Source organism: Protomyctophum parallelum (genome assembly GCF_964188405.1).
Source record: "Protomyctophum parallelum genome assembly, chromosome: 4".
In the NCBI taxonomy this organism is placed as follows: Eukaryota; Metazoa; Chordata; class Actinopteri; order Myctophiformes; family Myctophidae; genus Protomyctophum; species Protomyctophum parallelum.
This window is the reverse complement of record NC_139700.1, coordinates 53,691,498-53,710,132: the sequence shown is the minus strand read 5'-3', so window position 1 is coordinate 53,710,132 and position 18,635 is coordinate 53,691,498. Positions and strand designations below refer to the sequence as shown.

The following is an 18,635-nucleotide window of genomic DNA, read 5'->3' as shown; positions in this document are numbered from 1 at the left end:
TCCAATAGATTAATTTACATTAGTGGATAGTGAAGCGGTCAGGAGTGGATAACTGATTTATATCACTTGTTTTTCTTGGCCTGGGGAAAATCCAGCTCGCTGTTGATGTTTTCGTTTCTCCCTCTTCTCTTCCTCTCCCTGTTATAGTTTGACCATGTCCCACTTTTTAAGAGTACATTATCTCTTGAAATGTCTCTCTCTCTCTATCTGTCTCTCTCTCTCCATCTCACTCTCTCCCATATGTTCTATACTTGTCTTTCATCACTCACTTGTTTCTTTCTGTTTGCCCTCTCTCCTCATTTTATCCTGCATGCACAGTTAAAGTGTTTAGTGTTAATTTAACTCAGAGAATATTGTTAAAGTTGTCATTTTAGGCAATGCATCTGATTTAGAGTAACAAAGTAAAAGAGTTAATTAAAACGTAAAAGGTGTGCAGCAGCAACACGTTGCAGCAAACAGAAAGTGAACTGCACAGAGCAAAGCAAAATGAGAATACAACATGTTACGCGTCCCCGTTGTGACAAAGCCCACACACTAAACCCTCTACTACTTCCTGCCTCCCTTTCATTTCCAGGCAAGGAGAATGTGACCATTCAGTTGGACCTGGAGGCCGAGTTTCATTTCACCCACCTTATCATGACCTTTAAGGTAAGGCTGCAACCAATGGGAACTTGAAGCAGTCTGGAGTCCAGCCTTGGTGGTGGGGGGGGGGGAGGGCGTGAGGGGCCGGATGGCCCACAGCAGGGTGGGTGGGGGGGGGGGGGGGGGGGGGTAAGAGGATGCCGGGTCCAACTTCAGATTAGCCGGTTCTCCCTGGGAGGTCTATTCTCTCTCACTCTCTTTCTTTCTCTGCGTCGCACTTTGTGTCTCTCTCTTTCTCTCACTCTCTGTCTGTCTGATGTGTTTCTCTCTCTACTCCCACACACACAATCACAACGCACACATATACAGCTGTGGGTGAGTTTGTGGAATGTGGAGGGGGGGGGGGGGACGGGTCTTAGGCTATGATCTCTGTACGTCTGGGTCGTATCGTTTTACTCAGCAAGAGGTAGAGGCTAGCTGCCAGAGGATTTATTTAATGTACAAAGTCACGTATACAGACAGAATCCCGCCAGCTAGGCTCAACTCTGGGTGAAGTCATCAGGTTCACGTTGAAGTGTAACAGCTGTGCAACATTCATTCACACAATACTGTACAGTGTGTGCTGCTGTGAACCACAAAGACAAGACAGTCAGACATACTGTACTGTACTGTACCGGCAGACCTGTTCTAGATCGTCTATCCTCTATCCTGATTGGATAAAATCGGTATCCCAGGTTCATTTTCAGTTTCTGAAAATGCATTTTCAGTTTAATAAAAAGCTGGAGAGACATGGAAACTCCTGTTACTGCACAGACACTCTACACAGCAATGAGTAGCCTACTATTACTTTTTAGAACACTTATTGTAACCAAAGAAAATCACTTACACTACCTTTGAACTCAGCGAGGCTATACATTTGTAACTCGCTGAGTTATAAATAATTGATAAATGAACAGTATTTTACTGTGTGCACACTGCACGGGCACACAGGGACTGGGACACGTTTAATTACGGTATTGGCCAAATGGATGTTTTATGTCTTCCCGAGACGATCAGCGATATTTCAACCCCCAAGACAGACCACATCTGCGCTGTACCTGGACAAATGCCAGTGGGGAGTGTGTGTGTGTGTGGATGTCAACAACACCTGTGTTGACTCAAACTCCTAATTCTGTGTTATAGATTATGTAAGTAATGATGGGGCAGTGCCACACACTTCAGAGTTGGCACTGAAGTCAACGAACACCTGTGTTTACTCAAACAAACACATTTATATTAGCTTACTAACGTTAGGCTGTGTTTGCAGCACTGTCAGCACTGTGTCAAACCATTCATTTCCTATTGCACTATACTATAGCACCTGTTCAAAGACTGACACAATTGTCTAATATATGAAAGAGGCATTTATTTTATTTAAATAGCCGATCTACAAGCTCACAAGCTTGTAGATATTTTCACAATATTTATTATACTTCTGCTAAAAATAAAAATAGATTTTCGCTACTCACCAATTCAAAGACGGTTTTGGTCATTAGAAAGACTCCTTTCCCCGGTGGACGCACTCTGAGCACCCCGCCACACGTATAAAATGCAGTCTTTGCCCAGAGAAGGGACAATCTTGTCTATGGCAGTATCGGTAGAGGGCGCAGTGGAGTAACTAAAAGTATTTTTCTTCGGGTGCAAAAAAATGAGTGTTCATTTGAAAATGGACCGTAAGAGTTAACAGTATGTTTTGTCTCCCCTCTCCCTCCTCCCCCCCGCCAGACCTTCCGACCAGCTGCCATGGTGATTGAGCGCTCGTCTGACTTCGGGAAGACCTGGCAGGTGTACCGGTACCTGGCCTACGACTGCGAGGCGGCCTTCCGCCAAGTCTCCCAGGGTCCCATGCAGAATGTGGACGACATCATCTGCGATTCGCACTACTCCGACATCGAGCCGTCCACCGAAGGAGAGGTGCGTTCGTCTTCAGCGTTAGCGAACGCTACCCGGAGTCATTATTACCGTTATTATTGTAGTTTCATGTAACTTGTTTTAGGATACGTGGATGAGTATGCAGGTGTCAGTATATGCTGACTTGACATGGTGTTCTTGTTTCAGGTCATTTTCCGTGTTCTGGACCCGGCGTTCTACATCGATGACCCGTACAGCCCCAGAATCCAAAGTATGTCCTGGTGACTTCCAGTGTTGATTGATTTAATTACTAATACTAAATGACAATTCTTTTTTCGTCGAATACCTTTTTTCACTGACGAAAACTAAATGGAAACTAAATCAATACTAAGCTATGATGACTAAAACTAAATACTAAATATATTGACAATAATTTGTCAACAACTAAAAACTAGACAAAATCTTTAGGAAGGTACTAGTGGACAAGAGATCCAGACAGCAGTAAGTAATTTTACAGATGAATGCATGCATGCTGAAAATAGCTGATCTACAAGCTCACAGCTCACAGCTTGTGTGTGTGTGTGTGTGTGTGTGTGTGTGTGTGTGTGTTTTAAATAATGTTTAAAAGTGGTTCAAAGCTAAGGTGGCACAGGTAAAGAAAGAAAGAAAGTAGACATTTGGAGATCCACCGTTTCTTCTTGCCCCCGACTGGGACCATATACCGGTATATATATAGGTTGAAAGCTCCACCAATCAACAACCTCTAAACCCACATCTTCTCTCCATCAGACATGCTTAAGATCACCAACCTCTAAACCCACATCTTCTCTCCATCAGACATGCTTAAGATCACCAACCTCCGGGTGAAGTTCACCAGGCTCCACACGCTGGGCGACAACCTCCTGGACTCCCGGGTGGAGATCAAGGAGAAGTACTACTACTCCATCTACGACATGGTGGTCCGCGGGAACTGCTTCTGCTACGGGCACGCCTCCAAGTGTGCCCCCGTGGACGGGGCGCTGGCAGTGGAGGGCATGGTGAGTCCTTCTTCTGTCCTGTGGAAGACCGGTTCATGGTCACCATGGTGCAGTTAACCCATTTTGACCTGAGATCAGATTATACAAATGTCTTCTACGTCCTGACAGTTTTCTGAGAAAGCTGTGTTTCTATGTCAGTCGTTCTTCAATCTTTCAAAAATAGCAGACCTATAAGCTCGTAGCGCGCTACTTGGTGGCGCGCTATGAACTTGTAGATCTGCTATTTTTCAATAGCTAACGCATAAAATAATGCTAACAAAGCAAAGGGCTTCACAGTATGTCCATCGGCGGCATAGAGATTAACGTTTAATTTATACTTCCTCACGCAACACTTTTGAGCTTGGTGTGTCAGGGGGCCTTTAGGTGTGTGTGTGTGTGTGTGTGTGTGTGTGTGTGTGTGCACGTGCGTGTCTGCGTGAGTGCAACTAAATATGATTGGTGTTACTTAGTGTCTTAGTCATCATCCAATATTGTGTTTATTTTTGATGAGCCTAGCTGGGCTGTAGACAGCTGGACGTGAGTTTCTGTTTATTCATACTTATGTGTGAGAGAGTATTGACAAAGGAAGGAAGAGAAGAGCAAACAGAGCGGTTCCTGTTTAGTCTAGTGTTATCCCCTGTTTGGTTTATACAGTGACCGTAAAGCTCAGTATGAAATGAGGGAGGTCTACTCTGTACAAAGCCTACAGTAAATAGGTCTCAGAATTGTGTCTCACACACACACACACACACACACACACACACACACACACACACACACACACACACACACACACACACACACACACACACACACACACACACACACACACACACCACACACACACACAACTTCAAACACCAAACTTTCCCAAAGCAAAGAGAAACATAAACCTATTAGGCGTTGATTTGTTTCCATGATTTTTGTGTTTTCCAAATACATTTTGGAAAACAGGCTGCTAGGGCCCTATTCTCGTCGTCAGTGCTAAACCCTTTATCCCTAAACTAGTGAAAACAAAAGGCAAAGACGTTTAGGCATGGACCGCTAAACCCCTTATCCCTAAACTTCTTTTCCTTTTTTTTACTATTTTGAAAAACATTTTTGAATAGTTCAACTAGCCAATCTTGACACGTTGTGAGCTTGTAGACTGGCCATTTTATAACTATTCAAAAATGTTTTGCAAAATAGTATAAAAAAAAGGCAAAGAAGTTTAGGGATAAGGGGTTTAGCGGTGACGGAAATGGAGCCCTAGATTCGTGTCTCTTTTATTACCAATTTGTATTATTATTCATTGTCCAAGGAAGCTCCATGTGGTCATTATTATATGTAGCACCTCTGAGTCACTGGGCCAGCATGTCTGCATTGTCCTCACAGACTAACTAACACAGACCAGATGTGGTGAGGCTGACCAAACATGTAAACATTTCCTGCTCCATTTCAGAGGGGTTAGATGGGGCTGGAATGAAAATATCTCTCATATTGTTCTTCTGGGCTCTCCCACCATGCTTTTTGAGTGGTAGACACTAGACAGCTATGTGTGTGGCTGGGTCTGTCCCTGGCTTTGTCCCTGGGTCTGTCCCTGGGTCTGTCCCTGGGTCTGTCCCTGGCTTTGTCCCAGCATGGAAATAGCGATATAGCGTTTGTTCAGGTGTCACTGCTGCACAGCCTAACACAGTACAGTACAGTACAGTACAGTACAGTACAGTACAGTACAGTACAGTACAGTACAGTACAGTACAGTACAGTACAGTACAGTACAGTACAGTACATATAGCTCCCATCAGCTGTTCATTTCTTGCCTCTTTCTGCTTTTGGGGTTCATTGATGACAATGTTCTGTGATCAAAATTAGTTGGTCAAGATTATATATAACTCACACTCACACAAGCCAGTGTATATTATGTGGAAACGTATTTGTATTGTAAATAAGATAAGAGAGACCCTACGTGTGTGTGTGTGTGTGTGTGTGTGCGTGTGCGTGTGTGTGCCTGCGTGCGTGCATGCGTGGAACGAGCTTAAATCTTTACCTCTTCTTCCCATTCTTTGTTTCTTGGGGAAAATAACACGATGGAAACTATATGCACAAAAACTAATTTCACCCACTTTCTAGCTTTAAAACTGTGATGTGACAATACAGATGATTCTGACCTGTGTGTGTGTGTGTGTGTGTGTGTGTGTGTGTGTGTGTGTGTGTGTGCGTGTGTGTGTGTGCGTGTGTGTGTGCGTGTGCGTGTGCGTGTGCGTGTGTGTGTGTGTGTGTGTGTGTGTGTGTGTGTGTGTGTGTGTGTGTGTGTGTGTGTGTGTGTGTGTGTGTGTGCGTGTGTGCGTGTGTGTGTGTGTGTGTGTGTGTGTGTGTGTGTGTGTGTGTGTGCGTGTGTGCGTGCGTGCGTGTTCTCTCAGGTGCACGGTCACTGCATGTGCAACCACAACACCAAGGGGCTGAACTGTGAGAAGTGCCAGGACTTCTACCACGACCTGCCCTGGAGGCCCGCCGAGGGGCGCAACACCAACGCCTGCAAAAGTCAGTACCCGTTATTATTTAGGACGGAAAAAAACGTCACGTCACCCATAGTAGGTTTTAGGTTCATTTATTTAGCACGTAGTACAAAAGAATAGACAATAACATAATATCAAAGATCAAAAATACAATGCAAGGAAGGGAAGAAGCCAGCTGGCTTATTTGGAATCCTTTCCTGTAGGAAGAGGTCATTGGTTTAAACAGATTAAAAGTTCATTAAGAACAGTACAAAAAGTCTACAAGTTGGCAAAGGGGGGGGGGGCAGCTGTGCAATAAAGAAATAAAAACACAGACTGCACAAAAAACGGAAATAAACAATACAACAACAAACAAACAAAAGAAAATATAACGCATCGAAGTAAAACATGTAATCTACAGAGAGGAAGAAATAAGATATTTCTTTAGATGTTTTTTTGAATATTGGCAAGGATAATGAGGATTTAAGTGAAGCATCTAGGGAATTCCATAGATGAGGGCCTCTAAATTTGATGAAAGATTGATGTTTGGAAGTGCGACAATAGGGTAATTCAAGTACGTTGTTGTACGTCAAATACAGAAAGTCAGTTTTCAAAAAAAATACCTATGTCTCTGTCAGTGGTTCTCAAACTATTTAATCTCAACGACCCCTTGAATGAATGAATAGCCATCACTGCAGGCGAGATGCTTGTCATTGTCTGCAGATAATCCTTTCAGCTCGCCGGGATTTGTTTTATTTGTTCAGCAAACAAGAGTAATTGCATTGCCTGCTAGCCATTGTTTACACTTTACAGCACAACATCTGGCCGCTGTAAACAATGAATGAGGGTTTTTTGTTGTTCTCCCCACTGTCAACAGGCCACACCCACCCTCTGATAATGGTGGAAAGTGTACTCAACTGTTTGACTTAAGTATCAGTATCATAATGTACCAAAAGTGAAAGTACTCATCATGCAGAATGTCTCATTTCATTTTGAAAATAGTCTCATTTCATTTTGAAAATAGCAGATGGGCTATTTTCAAATGGTTGAAATGTGTGTATATATATATATATATATATATATATATATATATATATATATATATATATATATACAGTATAGGGCTGAAGTGGTTAATGTATGTTTTGTAATAACAATAAAAATCTACAAAGTAACTAGTAACTAAAGTTTTCAAATAAATGTATTGGAGTAAAAGTGCACATATATTTGCCTCCAAGATGTAGTCGAGTAGAAGTCAAAGTACTGGCAAATGGAAATGATTCAAGTAAAGTACAAATGCCTCAAAATTGTGCGTAAGTACAGTACTTAAGTAAATGTACACCACTGCCCTCTCTCACACTGTCCTTTACTCTCGTCCCCCACAGAGTGCAACTGTAACCATCACTCCACCTCCTGCCACTTCGACATGGCGGTGTACTTGACCTCGGCCAACGTCAGCGGAGGGGTCTGTGACGACTGCCTGCACAACACCATGGGCTACAGCTGTGAACAGTGCAAGCCTTTCTTCTACCAGCACCCCGAGAGGGACATCCGGGACCCCAACGTCTGTGAACGTGAGTGCCCCCCCCCCCCCCAGTGCAAAGCTCTTGCCTGATGTTTAGTTTTTTGCCAGGTGCTTGAAATGCGCCTGGACTACATTTTGCACGCACCACTACTGACGACCGTAAAGACGACCGCTCTGGACACTTTTTCATGATTGGCTGCCTCTACGCTGCCTCTACGCTGCCTCTAAGCTGCCTCTAAGCCAATGGGGGACTTACCCATAAAACCCATAGTCTGAACGGCATAAAAACCTGTACTCCTGAACAATGCAGAGCGAGTGGCAGCAGAAGCTAATGTTATGAGCTGACTGAAGCTAGAGGAATGCCATAACAAAACACAGCGAGTGAACCAACAACAGAACATCAGAAACTATAAAGAGCTTGTTGCACCTAGCAGTTATGATAGTCATTCTTGTTTTTGATGATGCCAGGGAAAACGTACACAGTCAAAATCTTCAGCGTTTAAAGCCGAAGTCCGTAAAACTTTAATGTCTGCAATTTAGCAACTTAATCCAGAGCGATTCACAGTAAGCAAGAATCAGTGTGTGTTCCCTTCCCTCTTTCACACACAAAAAAAACCACCCTCTCATCTTTCCACAACTGACAACCCTTTTATTTTTAGCACTTATCTCATATATTTTCTTTTCCTCTCTTTGATGAGACCTCTGTGGTCAGGAGTAGAGAGAGAACACCTGGGCTTTGAAGCGTTATCGGCTTCTTTGTACCGACCCTAACCTCAGCTCATATATCATCTCATGTCCCCCTGGTGGTTGAAACACAGGGGGCTTAATGAGGCCTTGAGGGGCACCCCCACCCCTGTCATGAAATGTGTGGTGAGGGGAGCATGTGTGTGTGTGTGTGTGTGTGTGTGTGTGTGTGTGTCGGCAGGCGCTCGCCGCTGTGTTTTGGGTTTTGAGAGGCGCGGTTAGCGGTTGCGTTGAGGCTCCTATGGTCGCTGTCGAGTGGAATCCTTGTATGTCCCAAACATTGGAAGTTTGTGTGTGTGTGTGTGTGTGTGTGTGTGTGTGTGTGTGTGTGTGTGTGTGTGTGTGTGTGTGTGTGTGTGTGTGTGTGTGTGTGTGTGTGTGTGTGTGTGTGTGTGATATTTAGTCCTCTAAAACTAGACTAACACTAAAACATTTCAGATGACTAAAACTAAATAAAGTTTTATTCCAAAGACTATATGACTTTAACTAAAATGAAATCGTGCTGCCAAAATCACCACTGGTGCATGGTTGTCATTCCTCTCTGTGCCATCCTTATCAGGTCATGCTTTGGCCTTTTCGCCTGCAGGGTGCTTTGACCTCCTGTAGCGTTAGACTCTGTGATTCGCTACAGCTTTGACCTCCTGTAGCGTTAGACTCTGTGATTCGCTACAGCTTTGACCTCCTGTAGCGTTAGACTCTGTGATTCGCTACAGCTCTCACTTGCATTCGCTACCCTCTGTCTATTGCGTGTGAAGTAACGAAAACACGAATGCTTGACATTTTCCTGTGACGTTCAGGATTGCCTTGAGAATATATATTTATAAAAGGAGCACACAGTGTTTCCTGCTTCTGGGTTCAGATGCGACGTGCGTTCTGTAAGGGGCCCTGGATGTTTCCTTTCCTTTGTTTTCAACTACAACCAAGAGCAGAGTGTCTTTGTTAGGCATTGTTTATTGTGGCTATAAGGACCTGGCTTTTCTCGTCTCATCAATCTATTTTCTGTCACTCCATGAACATCTGAATCCTGCCATATACTCTTGGATTCTAACTGATTGAGTGACTTGTTGATTTTAGTCCTATGCCTCATTGAATAGATCAGGGCTAATCAACTTTAGGATGGCTCAGGGGCCACTCAGCAAACAGTCGAAGCAAGCTACAAAATGTCAGTATTATTTTATTTTTAAGACTTGCAGCACGACTGGTCTAAAAATGGAGGAAACCGAGTAAAAAGCCACATTTCCATCTATAAAGGCCAAACCTCAATGAACAAAAACATTTGTGATTAATGATGAAGTTACAAAACGAGGCTTCATTCACAAAATGTGAAGAGAACATACATATTGAACAGATTATATGGTAAATAAGTAAGTGGTTGATACACAGCTGACATCAGGCCATATCACTTTCTCTTGGAACAAACGATACTATACCTACAATCCTGTTCAAAACAATGAAAATAACCAATGATACTTTTATTGGTATGACCGTGACAGGCCGCAGGTTGAGTAGCACTGGAATAGATATGCATAACTGTATCCAGTACATAGACAGGCAGACAGGTTCATACCTGAATCCCAGTGAGCATAGCATAGCATACTACTAATAATTGACACCTGTCCGTGTTCAAAGCTCTGACCTTTGTCCATCTGTGTGTGTGTCTGTTTAGCGTGCGACTGTGACCCGGTGGGCTCTCAGAACGGCGGCGTGTGTGACAGGATGACGGACGTGCACTCGGGGCTGATCGCTGGCCAGTGTCGCTGTAAGGCCAACGTGGAGGGCGAGCGCTGTGACCAATGCAAAGCAGCCTTCTACGGCCTGAGTGACCTCCCACTGGGCTGCCAGGGTAAGATGACTGACCGACCAACATGCACGCTGTTGTAAATGTGCATGAATTAACTTAATAAGTGTGTCAGGTAAATGAGGTAATCAAAATTCCTGAATCACAAACAATGAAAATCGCAGCAAAATCAAAAGGTTAATTGAATTTGAGTAAAACTGTGTACCAACAAGACCCCAAGGGATCTGTAGTCTTGTTGGTTATTATCTGATCTGTTTCTTTAAGGCTTAAAGAAACAGATCAGATAATCACAGATATTCCTATGTTCTTGGAATCTTCATGTATTATTGATATGTAATATCACATATTTTCTGTTGTGCTTCATGCCAAAGTATGCAAGGGGAACACATTGTAATATTGTCTGTATGACTTGCATGACTTACTAAAACATGCCTGAAATCCATTGCAAATGTACTGTAAACTAATGGTGACCTTGTCTCACTCCAGCCTGCACCTGCAACCCTCTGGGAACCAGAGGGGGTGGAAGTCCCTGCGACTCAGACACAGGAGACTGTTACTGCAAAGCTCTGGTGACCGGCAGGGACTGTGACCAATGTCTGGTGAGTTTATAGGGACTGTGACCAATGTCTGGTGAGTTTATAGGGACTGTGACCAATGTCTGGTGAGTTTATAGGGACTGTGACCAATGTCTGGTGAGTTTATAGGGACTGTGACCAATGTCTGGTGAGTTTATAGGGACTGTGACCAATGTCTGGTGAGTTTATAGGGACTGTGACCAATGTCTGGTGAGTTTATAGGGACTGTGACCAATGTCTGGTGAGTTTATAGGGACTGTGACCAATGTCTGGTGAGTTTATAGGGACTGTGACCAATGTCTGGTGAGTTTATAGGGACTGTGACCAATGTCTGGTGAGTTTATAGGGACTGTGACCAATGTCTGGTGAGTTTATAGGGACTGTGACCAATGTCTGGTGAGTTTATAGGGACTGTGACCAATGTCTGGTGAGTTTATAGGGACTGTGACCAATGTCTGGTGAGTTTATAGGGACTGTGACCAATGTCTGGTGAGTTTATAAAGCCCAAACCACACCAAAGGGTCGAGACGGGACGAGGCGGTTTTAGCGTCCGTCCCCCAGCGGTGTGATTCATCCTGTTGCACGTCGACCAGAGCGATTCAACTGGTTCAATTCAATGGCCCAAACCATACCATCAACCGTTTGGTTGGGAGGAGTTGCATGGCGACCCTTTAGTGTGGTTTGGGCTTTAAATAAAAAATTAATTTGAATTTGAATACAGGATTTATTTTATTTTGTATTATTAAATAACTATTGTATCCATATGTATGGAAAAGTATTGTAACACAGTAAAGCTGGTTCATTTGCCATGGTTAGAGAAGTTATCTGTACTATTAAGCGTTATTGGTGGTGGTGAGCTGACCACCGAACTACAACATGACGTCACTGAGGTGACCACCGAACTACAACATGACGTCACGAGCCGCTGTGAAGAGCAAATCACCGCCACCGCCCTTCTCTCTGTTTTTACTCACCACCGCTCAACCTTATTTCAGCTCCGGTGGTCACCTCACCACCGGAGCGGTGGTCACCTCACCACCGGAGCGGTGGTCACCTCACCACCGGAGCCGTGGTCACCTCACCACCGAAAATCCAGACTATGAATGAGCCTTTATGCTACTGATGTTGGCCGGTCTTGTATCGACATGCATTCTCCCCTTGAATAATTTCCTAATACGATTTGTCCTGGGTTCTCGTGTGTAGCCTACACATTACTCATATCATAACACACCATAATCCATCTTTCCTGGGTTGAGGCTTTACCTCAGCTTGGTGTAACCGCTAATTGGTTTGCTGGCTGTCCTCGCTTAGTGTCCCGCCCCTGCTGCGGCTGTAAATCTCTGGTCATGAAACCCCTCCACTCCACCCCACTCCACTCCACACCACCCCTTCAACCATCCCAACCTCAAAGAACATCCTTAACACTGGTTTTTAAAGTGGAACATGGTGGGAGGCCGGCAATAACGCCATCATTGAAGGCCTTGTTTTGTTTTTTAACGATACGTGTGTGTGTGTGTGTGTGTGTGTGTGTGTTCTACAGCCTCAGCACTGGGGTCTGAGCAACGACATGGACGGCTGTAGACCATGTGACTGTGATGCGGGAGGAGCGTTTAACAACGAGTGAGTTCATATTTTGACTGTTTCAACGGTTTCATCTTCTGAGCCAGTTGTCTTAGATCTCATCATAGTGAAATAGTTAATGTTAAAATAATCATACTATACACGATAGATTGAGAAATTACTGCCTATAAGGAAGGCCCTTAGTTAAAACCCATTTTGGGGCGGGAACCCCTTTTGGTGTTAGAATTATGTTATGCTTTATAGCTATTGAAAAATAGCAGATCTACAAAGCTCATAGCGCGCCACCGAGTGGCACGCTACGCGCTTGTAGGTCTGCTATTTTTTTTTTTAAACATAGCTTTTTCAGAAAACCGTCAGGATGTAGAAGACATTTTTAGAATCTGATCTCAGGTCAGAATGGAGGAAACAGGAATAAATCTTATCTCTCTCTCTCTGTCCTCCCAGCTGTTCCCAGGAGACGGGTCAGTGCGTGTGCCGGGACCACATGTTTGGCCGGCGCTGCGACCAGGTCCAATCGGGCTTCTACTTCATCGCTCTGGACCATTACACCTACGAGGGAGAGTTCGCACACTTTGGACCTGTGAGTTTTTCATTTCAACCGTTGTTTAACTGAAAACGGGTTCAGACTTACTTATAAGTTTCCCACGCAGTGCTTTTATTTCCCCAAATACAATTTAAAACTTTTATTTTTTTCTTCTCATGACCAAAGCCTCAACCTTCATCTTGTTTCTAGTGCTTAAGACCGGTGTCAATCAGCATTCAGGCGTTATTCTTTGGGTAAACTGCATTGGAGAAATCCAGAACGCGAATCCAGTTCTCTACCAGGGAGATTAAAACCAATTTCAACATTATAGGCAACATAATAAATCTTGTGATAAATAGCAGATCTACAAGCTCGCAAAGTGTTGCATTGTGTCCTGTTGTGAGCTTGTCGATCTGCTATTTTCATGTGACACAAAATAAGTGGTTCTTATAATATACCAATCATTTGCAATTCTTAGTTATAAATGAATGATTTAATGTCATGTTCATGTCCTTCAGCCTCCTTGCGCTGACTGACTGTTTGTTCTAGGATTCCTCTTAGAGTTGTACTGATACGTTTGAAAGCAGTGCATGGTTTTGGCCTCCAGCTATAGAGTTTCTAATTACATGCGAGTCAGAGTGCAGAAGAGTTCCTCTGGCTGTTCATGAAGTCCAGAGTTGGCTTTTGTTGGCAGGGTCACTGCGATGTGTGTGTGTGTGTGTGTGTGTGTGTGTGTGTGTGTGTGTGTGTGTGTGTTTTTTATTTTTATTTTACTCAATGCTAAATCTTATTTTGTCCTCCACTATACACGCTATACACCTAAAGACGCGTACAGTGTGTAACCCATACAGGCAAAAAACTACTTTCTGGCCTTGATAGCCCAAACATACACACAGAAAAGTCTGATTGCATTAAACAACCTTAAACAATGTTAAACTCACTTTGCCTGTTGCTTTGCCACTCGATGTGTCATTCACTTTAAGCATGCGCATACCCTCTATAGCAGCAACCCTGACTCTGTTTGACCGTAATGGTTACAGAGCCTTCATTAGTATCATCTGTAACATCTGTGAAGGAAGTATAAGGAAGTGGCCCAAGTTCTTTCCAAAATGGCGTGTATGCATATAGCCCATTGACTCCTCTTCTTCCTCTTCCTTCAGGGAGTGACGCTGGTACCGAGGCCACACCCACAGGACCGTAACCCCACCTGGACTGGCACAGGATTGGTCAACGTCCCAGAGGGCGCCTACCTGGAGTTCTCCATCGACAACCTCCCCCACTCCATGGAGTACGACATCATCATCCGCTACGAGCCACAGGTGTGAATGAAGCCTCTTCTGTAATATTTACACTCAACAACTTCAGACTCCATCTTAGCCTGCAGCTTTTGAGGTAGCACTAGCCTCGACAACCTTACAGGCGGATGCAAAGGCTCAACTTTGGTATGACCCGGCCGGGGATTGAACCCCGACCTCCCAGTCTCAGGGCGGACACTCTAACCACAAGGCCACTGAGCTGGTTTATTTTTTGTGTAGACATAGCACACTCTATAATCAGTCTATACTCATAGCTTTACTGTACAGTTTTTCTACTGTTAGACAGATGCTAGGTTCTTATAGCTTCCTTATGATTCTTGATGACAATCTTTATGTGTTATTCTTGTTTACTGTAACTCGCTCTGGATTAATAGCAGAACTGCTTTTTTTTTTAAATAAAAAATAGGGCCCCTTCCAGTGTTTTAATTTAAAAAGGCAATAAGCCACGTGAGGCCGTAGTTACCGTGAAAGCCAGGCTACGCATCGCAGTTCACTGCGTGCTCACATAGCTGCTGTGAATCCCACAGACTCTTGTGGTTTATTGCTTTAATTTTTTAACAAGAAATGTACAGATGTGAAGTGTTTGTTTATGCTGTATCTGTACGCTCACGCAAGTTAATGTACCACCTCCCTAACCTGCTGTTTGTGTGCTGTCTGCTCAGCTGCCCGAGCAGTGGGAGGAGGTCCTGATGACAGTGATGCGTCCGGGCGTCATCACGGCAGACAGCCGCTGTGTCAACACCATGCCTGACGACGACAACCAGATGACCTCGCTCCACCCCGGCTCACGGTACGAGAGGCCACGTCTGCTTTCTCACTCCGTCTCCAGTATTAACCCATTCTGACCTGAGATCAGATTCTAAAAATGTCAGTCGTTCTTAGATTTTTCAAAAATGGCAGACCTACAAGCTCGTATCGCGCCACTCGGTGGCGCGATATGAGCTTGTAGATCTGCTATTTTTCAATAGCTAAAGCATAACATGATGCCGACACCAAAATGGGTGCCCGGTCAGAATGGGTTAATGGGTACCTCTGCCGAGAGTGTACACATGTAACTAACTCTGCCCTTATCGGTCCATTTGGTTACATTTGTACTCTTTTTTTTTCCAGCATACATTTGGCTATATTTGTGTAATGCACGGGAATCGAACCTGGGTTTCCCGCGTGGAAAGCCAACATCTTAACCACTAATCCAAAGCGATATCGCCATGACTCAGGGGAGATATTAGACTTTTGAGGCCATCAGAATGAGTCTGAGAGCCACTCTGCTAAACTTGTACACTATCAGCATGTGCAGGTCCATTTGGGGCCACTTGCACGTACACGCTAGCTAGCCTATAGGCATCTCCCTTTCCAGCTGATGCCAAGTAGATATTAGTCAATGTTTGACTGTGTGATGATGATGAGTCTACACAGTGGCTCTTTGCGTCCACCTGTGTTTAGGCTGCATAAACACAGCCCTAGCGAATAAACAGTGCATGGTCTTCATGTCTGCGTTTCTCTCCACAGCTATGTGGCTCTGCCCAGGCCGGTGTGCTTCGAGACGGGCCTCAACTACACCCTTCGTCTCAGCCTTCCTCTCTACTCCGCTGGCAGTGACGTGCAGTCGCCGTACACACTGATTGACTCCGTGAGTACACGCACGCACGCACGCACACACACGCACGCACGCACACACACACACACACACACACACACACACACACACACACACACACACACACACACACACACACACCCGAAGCAGATATTTATATTTGAGTTAAAAACGTTCACTGTGAAAGAATATATTTTTGAGAAAAACCCATGTTTCTATGTCAGTGGTGCTCAACCTTTTTCATGTCAAGGACGCCCAGAATTATCTCTATTGGGCCACGGACCCCCATCTCAAAATATGTAGTTCCAGAAGCCAATATTTTAGTTAAAATGTTCGCTCTGAAATATATATTCAAAGATTTGAACACATGACATTTTCATGATTTTTCAACAATAGCAGATCTAGATCTGCTATCTTTCCACAGCTAAAGCTTAAAATAATTGTTCAAATGGTTAAAGACACGTTCCAGGTCTTAAGCTGGTGTATATTTAGTCTCACGAGCCAGTCGACGGTATAGCGTCGCTCAACAACGTCCTCTGTCCCCCGTTGTGTCCCCAGATCGTCCTGATGCCTCACTGCAGGAACCTGGACATCTTCTCGGGCTCCGACAGAGAAGGAGACTCCAGCAACGCCTGGGAAACGTTCCAGCGCTACCGCTGTCTGGAGGACAGCATGAGCGTGGTCAAAACCCCCATGACCGACATCTGCCGCAACTTCATCTTCAGCGTGTCCGCGCTGCTGCACCAGGGGGCCAAAGGTACCAGTGTTTGTTTCTGCTGCACCAGGGGGCCAAAGGTACCAGTGTTTGTTTCTGCTGCACCAGGGGGCCAAAGGTACCAGTGTTTGTTTCTGCTGCACCAGGGGGCCAAAGGTACCAGTGTTTGTTTCTGCTGCACCAGGGGGCCAAAGGTACCAGTGTTTGTTTCTGCTGCACCAGGGGGCCAAAGGTACCAGTGTTTGTTTCTGCTGCACCAGGGGGCCAAAGGTACCAGTGTTTGTTTCTGCTGCACCAGGGGGCCAAAGGTACCAGTGTTTGTTTCTGCTGCACCAGGGGGCCAAAGGTACCAGTGTTTGTTTCTGCTGCACCAGGGGGCCAAAGGTACCAGTGTTTGTTTCTGCTGCACCAGGGGGCCAAAGGTACCAGTGTTTGTTTCTGCTGCACATTTAGATTTTTAGTTTTAGTCCTATAGTCTCTTCAATAGTTTTCATTTTAGTTTCAGTCACATTTTAGTCACCTGGAATGTTTTAGTCTAGTTTTAGTCGACTAAATATCATAAGATTTTAGTCGACTAAATCTACAGTTGATTTAGTCGAGTATTTTGGCGGGCGTTGATGCCGTCATAATGACTGATTTTACACTACGCTGAAAATAGCCGATCTACAAGCGTTGTGACCACACACACACACACACACACACACACACACACACATTCATTCATTCATAGGCCGATGGCGGCAACTTTGGCTCAGTGTCTTGCTCAAGGACCCTTCGACGCTAACTCTGGGGAAGCCCGCGATAGAACTGAGAACCTTCCGGTTCAGAAGCGTTCAAGCGTCCACTCTACCTCCTGAGCCACTGCATCCCATAATAAATCACTCTACCTCCTGAGCCACTGCATCCCATAATAAATCAGAACATGCCAATGAAATAGTTGAGCTGCAGTCGACGTGTTTTTGGAAGTGACGGAATGTCATTCCGACGCTGACCCTATACCTGTCACCTGACACGTCAACCTTTCCTCCTACATGTTCCCTGTCCTGTCACCTGACACGTCAACCTTTCCTCCTACATGTTCCCTGTCCTGTCCTGTCCTCTCCTGTCCATTCCATCTCCAGTCTTCTGTTATCGTCTGCTGTTGTTTCCTCCATCTGTGTTGTCATCGTCCCCTCCAGTCAGTCTTATGTCATTACATACCATCCAGGCCCCCTTCCTTCCTTCCTGACTGTGTCTTAGGCATGTGCTCTTCGTCCGACCGATTTCACTCATCACTCTCAGTCTCTCGGTCACTTACGCCATGTCTCTCTCTCTGTGTGTGTGTGTGTGTGTGTGTGTGTGTGTGTTGTGTGTGTGTGTGTGTGTGCTCTTCATGTATGGACATGCATTATTGGGGCCTGCGGCGTGATTACATACTGCTGCAGAACTGTGTTCTTCTTCCTGAGATGCAGCCATAAGGAACTTTCTTCTTGATCCGCCTGGATCATAAATCTCTCGCCTTGCTTTGTCACACCGAGGGAAAAAGACGTTTCCCCCGAGGCAGTTTGTTTTATTAGGGCAGTGTTACAAAGTCTAGAGATATTCCTACTTGTAATTTAACTGGACATTCAGAGATCTGAGAACTGGAGATGGCACTAAAATAGAAGAACGGTACATACCAGAAAAGAACAGAATGGAACAGAATTAAATAGAGAACCGTTTCAAATGTTCTCATTAAGACGAGGGCACACAGGTGGCCGCTGAAATGAAATTAAAGCACATTTTGTCGTGTCTCTGCAGGTAATAAGTAATCAAATTGCCATGTCTGCGTCTGCGATCGCTATTGGAAATCCCAATTAGATGTATTCACTGTCTAGGAATGCTCAGAGCCAGGGCAGGTTCAAAGTGTACGTCAGCCGCACACGATCGTGTTATCTCAATTAGCTGCTTTGGGCTTTGTTTTGAGTTTCTCCTGAGAATAACCTTATCAGTGACATTCATCTGTGAAGCCGTCACACTGTGAACCTGTCACAAAGACTCTATGCGGTTATGGAGTCCTTGTGTCTCCTTTCTAGGCCAACTTAAGCTTGTCATTTGTGTTTAAATGATAATTAAACCCACATAAATAATGCAGACCCCTTGATTGCATTAGTCTCATGTCCTGTGCGTCCTCGTTTTAACCTACAGAATAGAATGGGTGGTTTGGATATGTTTTCAGCAAACATATCTGGCAATAAAAAAAAGAAAGATTCTGTCTTTAGCCGTTTGTAACCTGAATTATATCATGTTATTAATTATGAGGATGTGTTACATGACATGA

General features: G+C 44.5%; 1 protein-coding gene across 1 annotated transcript in view; it reads left to right on the top strand.

Moving 5' to 3' along the window:
- Positions 1-18,635, top strand: part of lamb1a (laminin, beta 1a) — a 44,300-nt gene that overhangs the window by 5,096 nt on the left and 20,569 nt on the right. The window contains exons 4-17 of the mRNA XM_083763275.1: positions 575-648; positions 2,347-2,535; positions 2,680-2,743; positions 3,310-3,509; positions 5,888-6,008; positions 7,348-7,536; positions 9,898-10,074; positions 10,516-10,628; positions 12,145-12,224; positions 12,630-12,765; positions 13,869-14,027; positions 14,687-14,814; positions 15,534-15,654; positions 16,180-16,378. Coding sequence (XP_083619401.1) covers positions 575-648; positions 2,347-2,535; positions 2,680-2,743; positions 3,310-3,509; positions 5,888-6,008; positions 7,348-7,536; positions 9,898-10,074; positions 10,516-10,628; positions 12,145-12,224; positions 12,630-12,765; positions 13,869-14,027; positions 14,687-14,814; positions 15,534-15,654; positions 16,180-16,378 — 1,950 coding nt within the window. The remainder of the gene's footprint in view (positions 1-574; positions 649-2,346; positions 2,536-2,679; positions 2,744-3,309; positions 3,510-5,887; positions 6,009-7,347; positions 7,537-9,897; positions 10,075-10,515; positions 10,629-12,144; positions 12,225-12,629; positions 12,766-13,868; positions 14,028-14,686; positions 14,815-15,533; positions 15,655-16,179; positions 16,379-18,635) is intronic.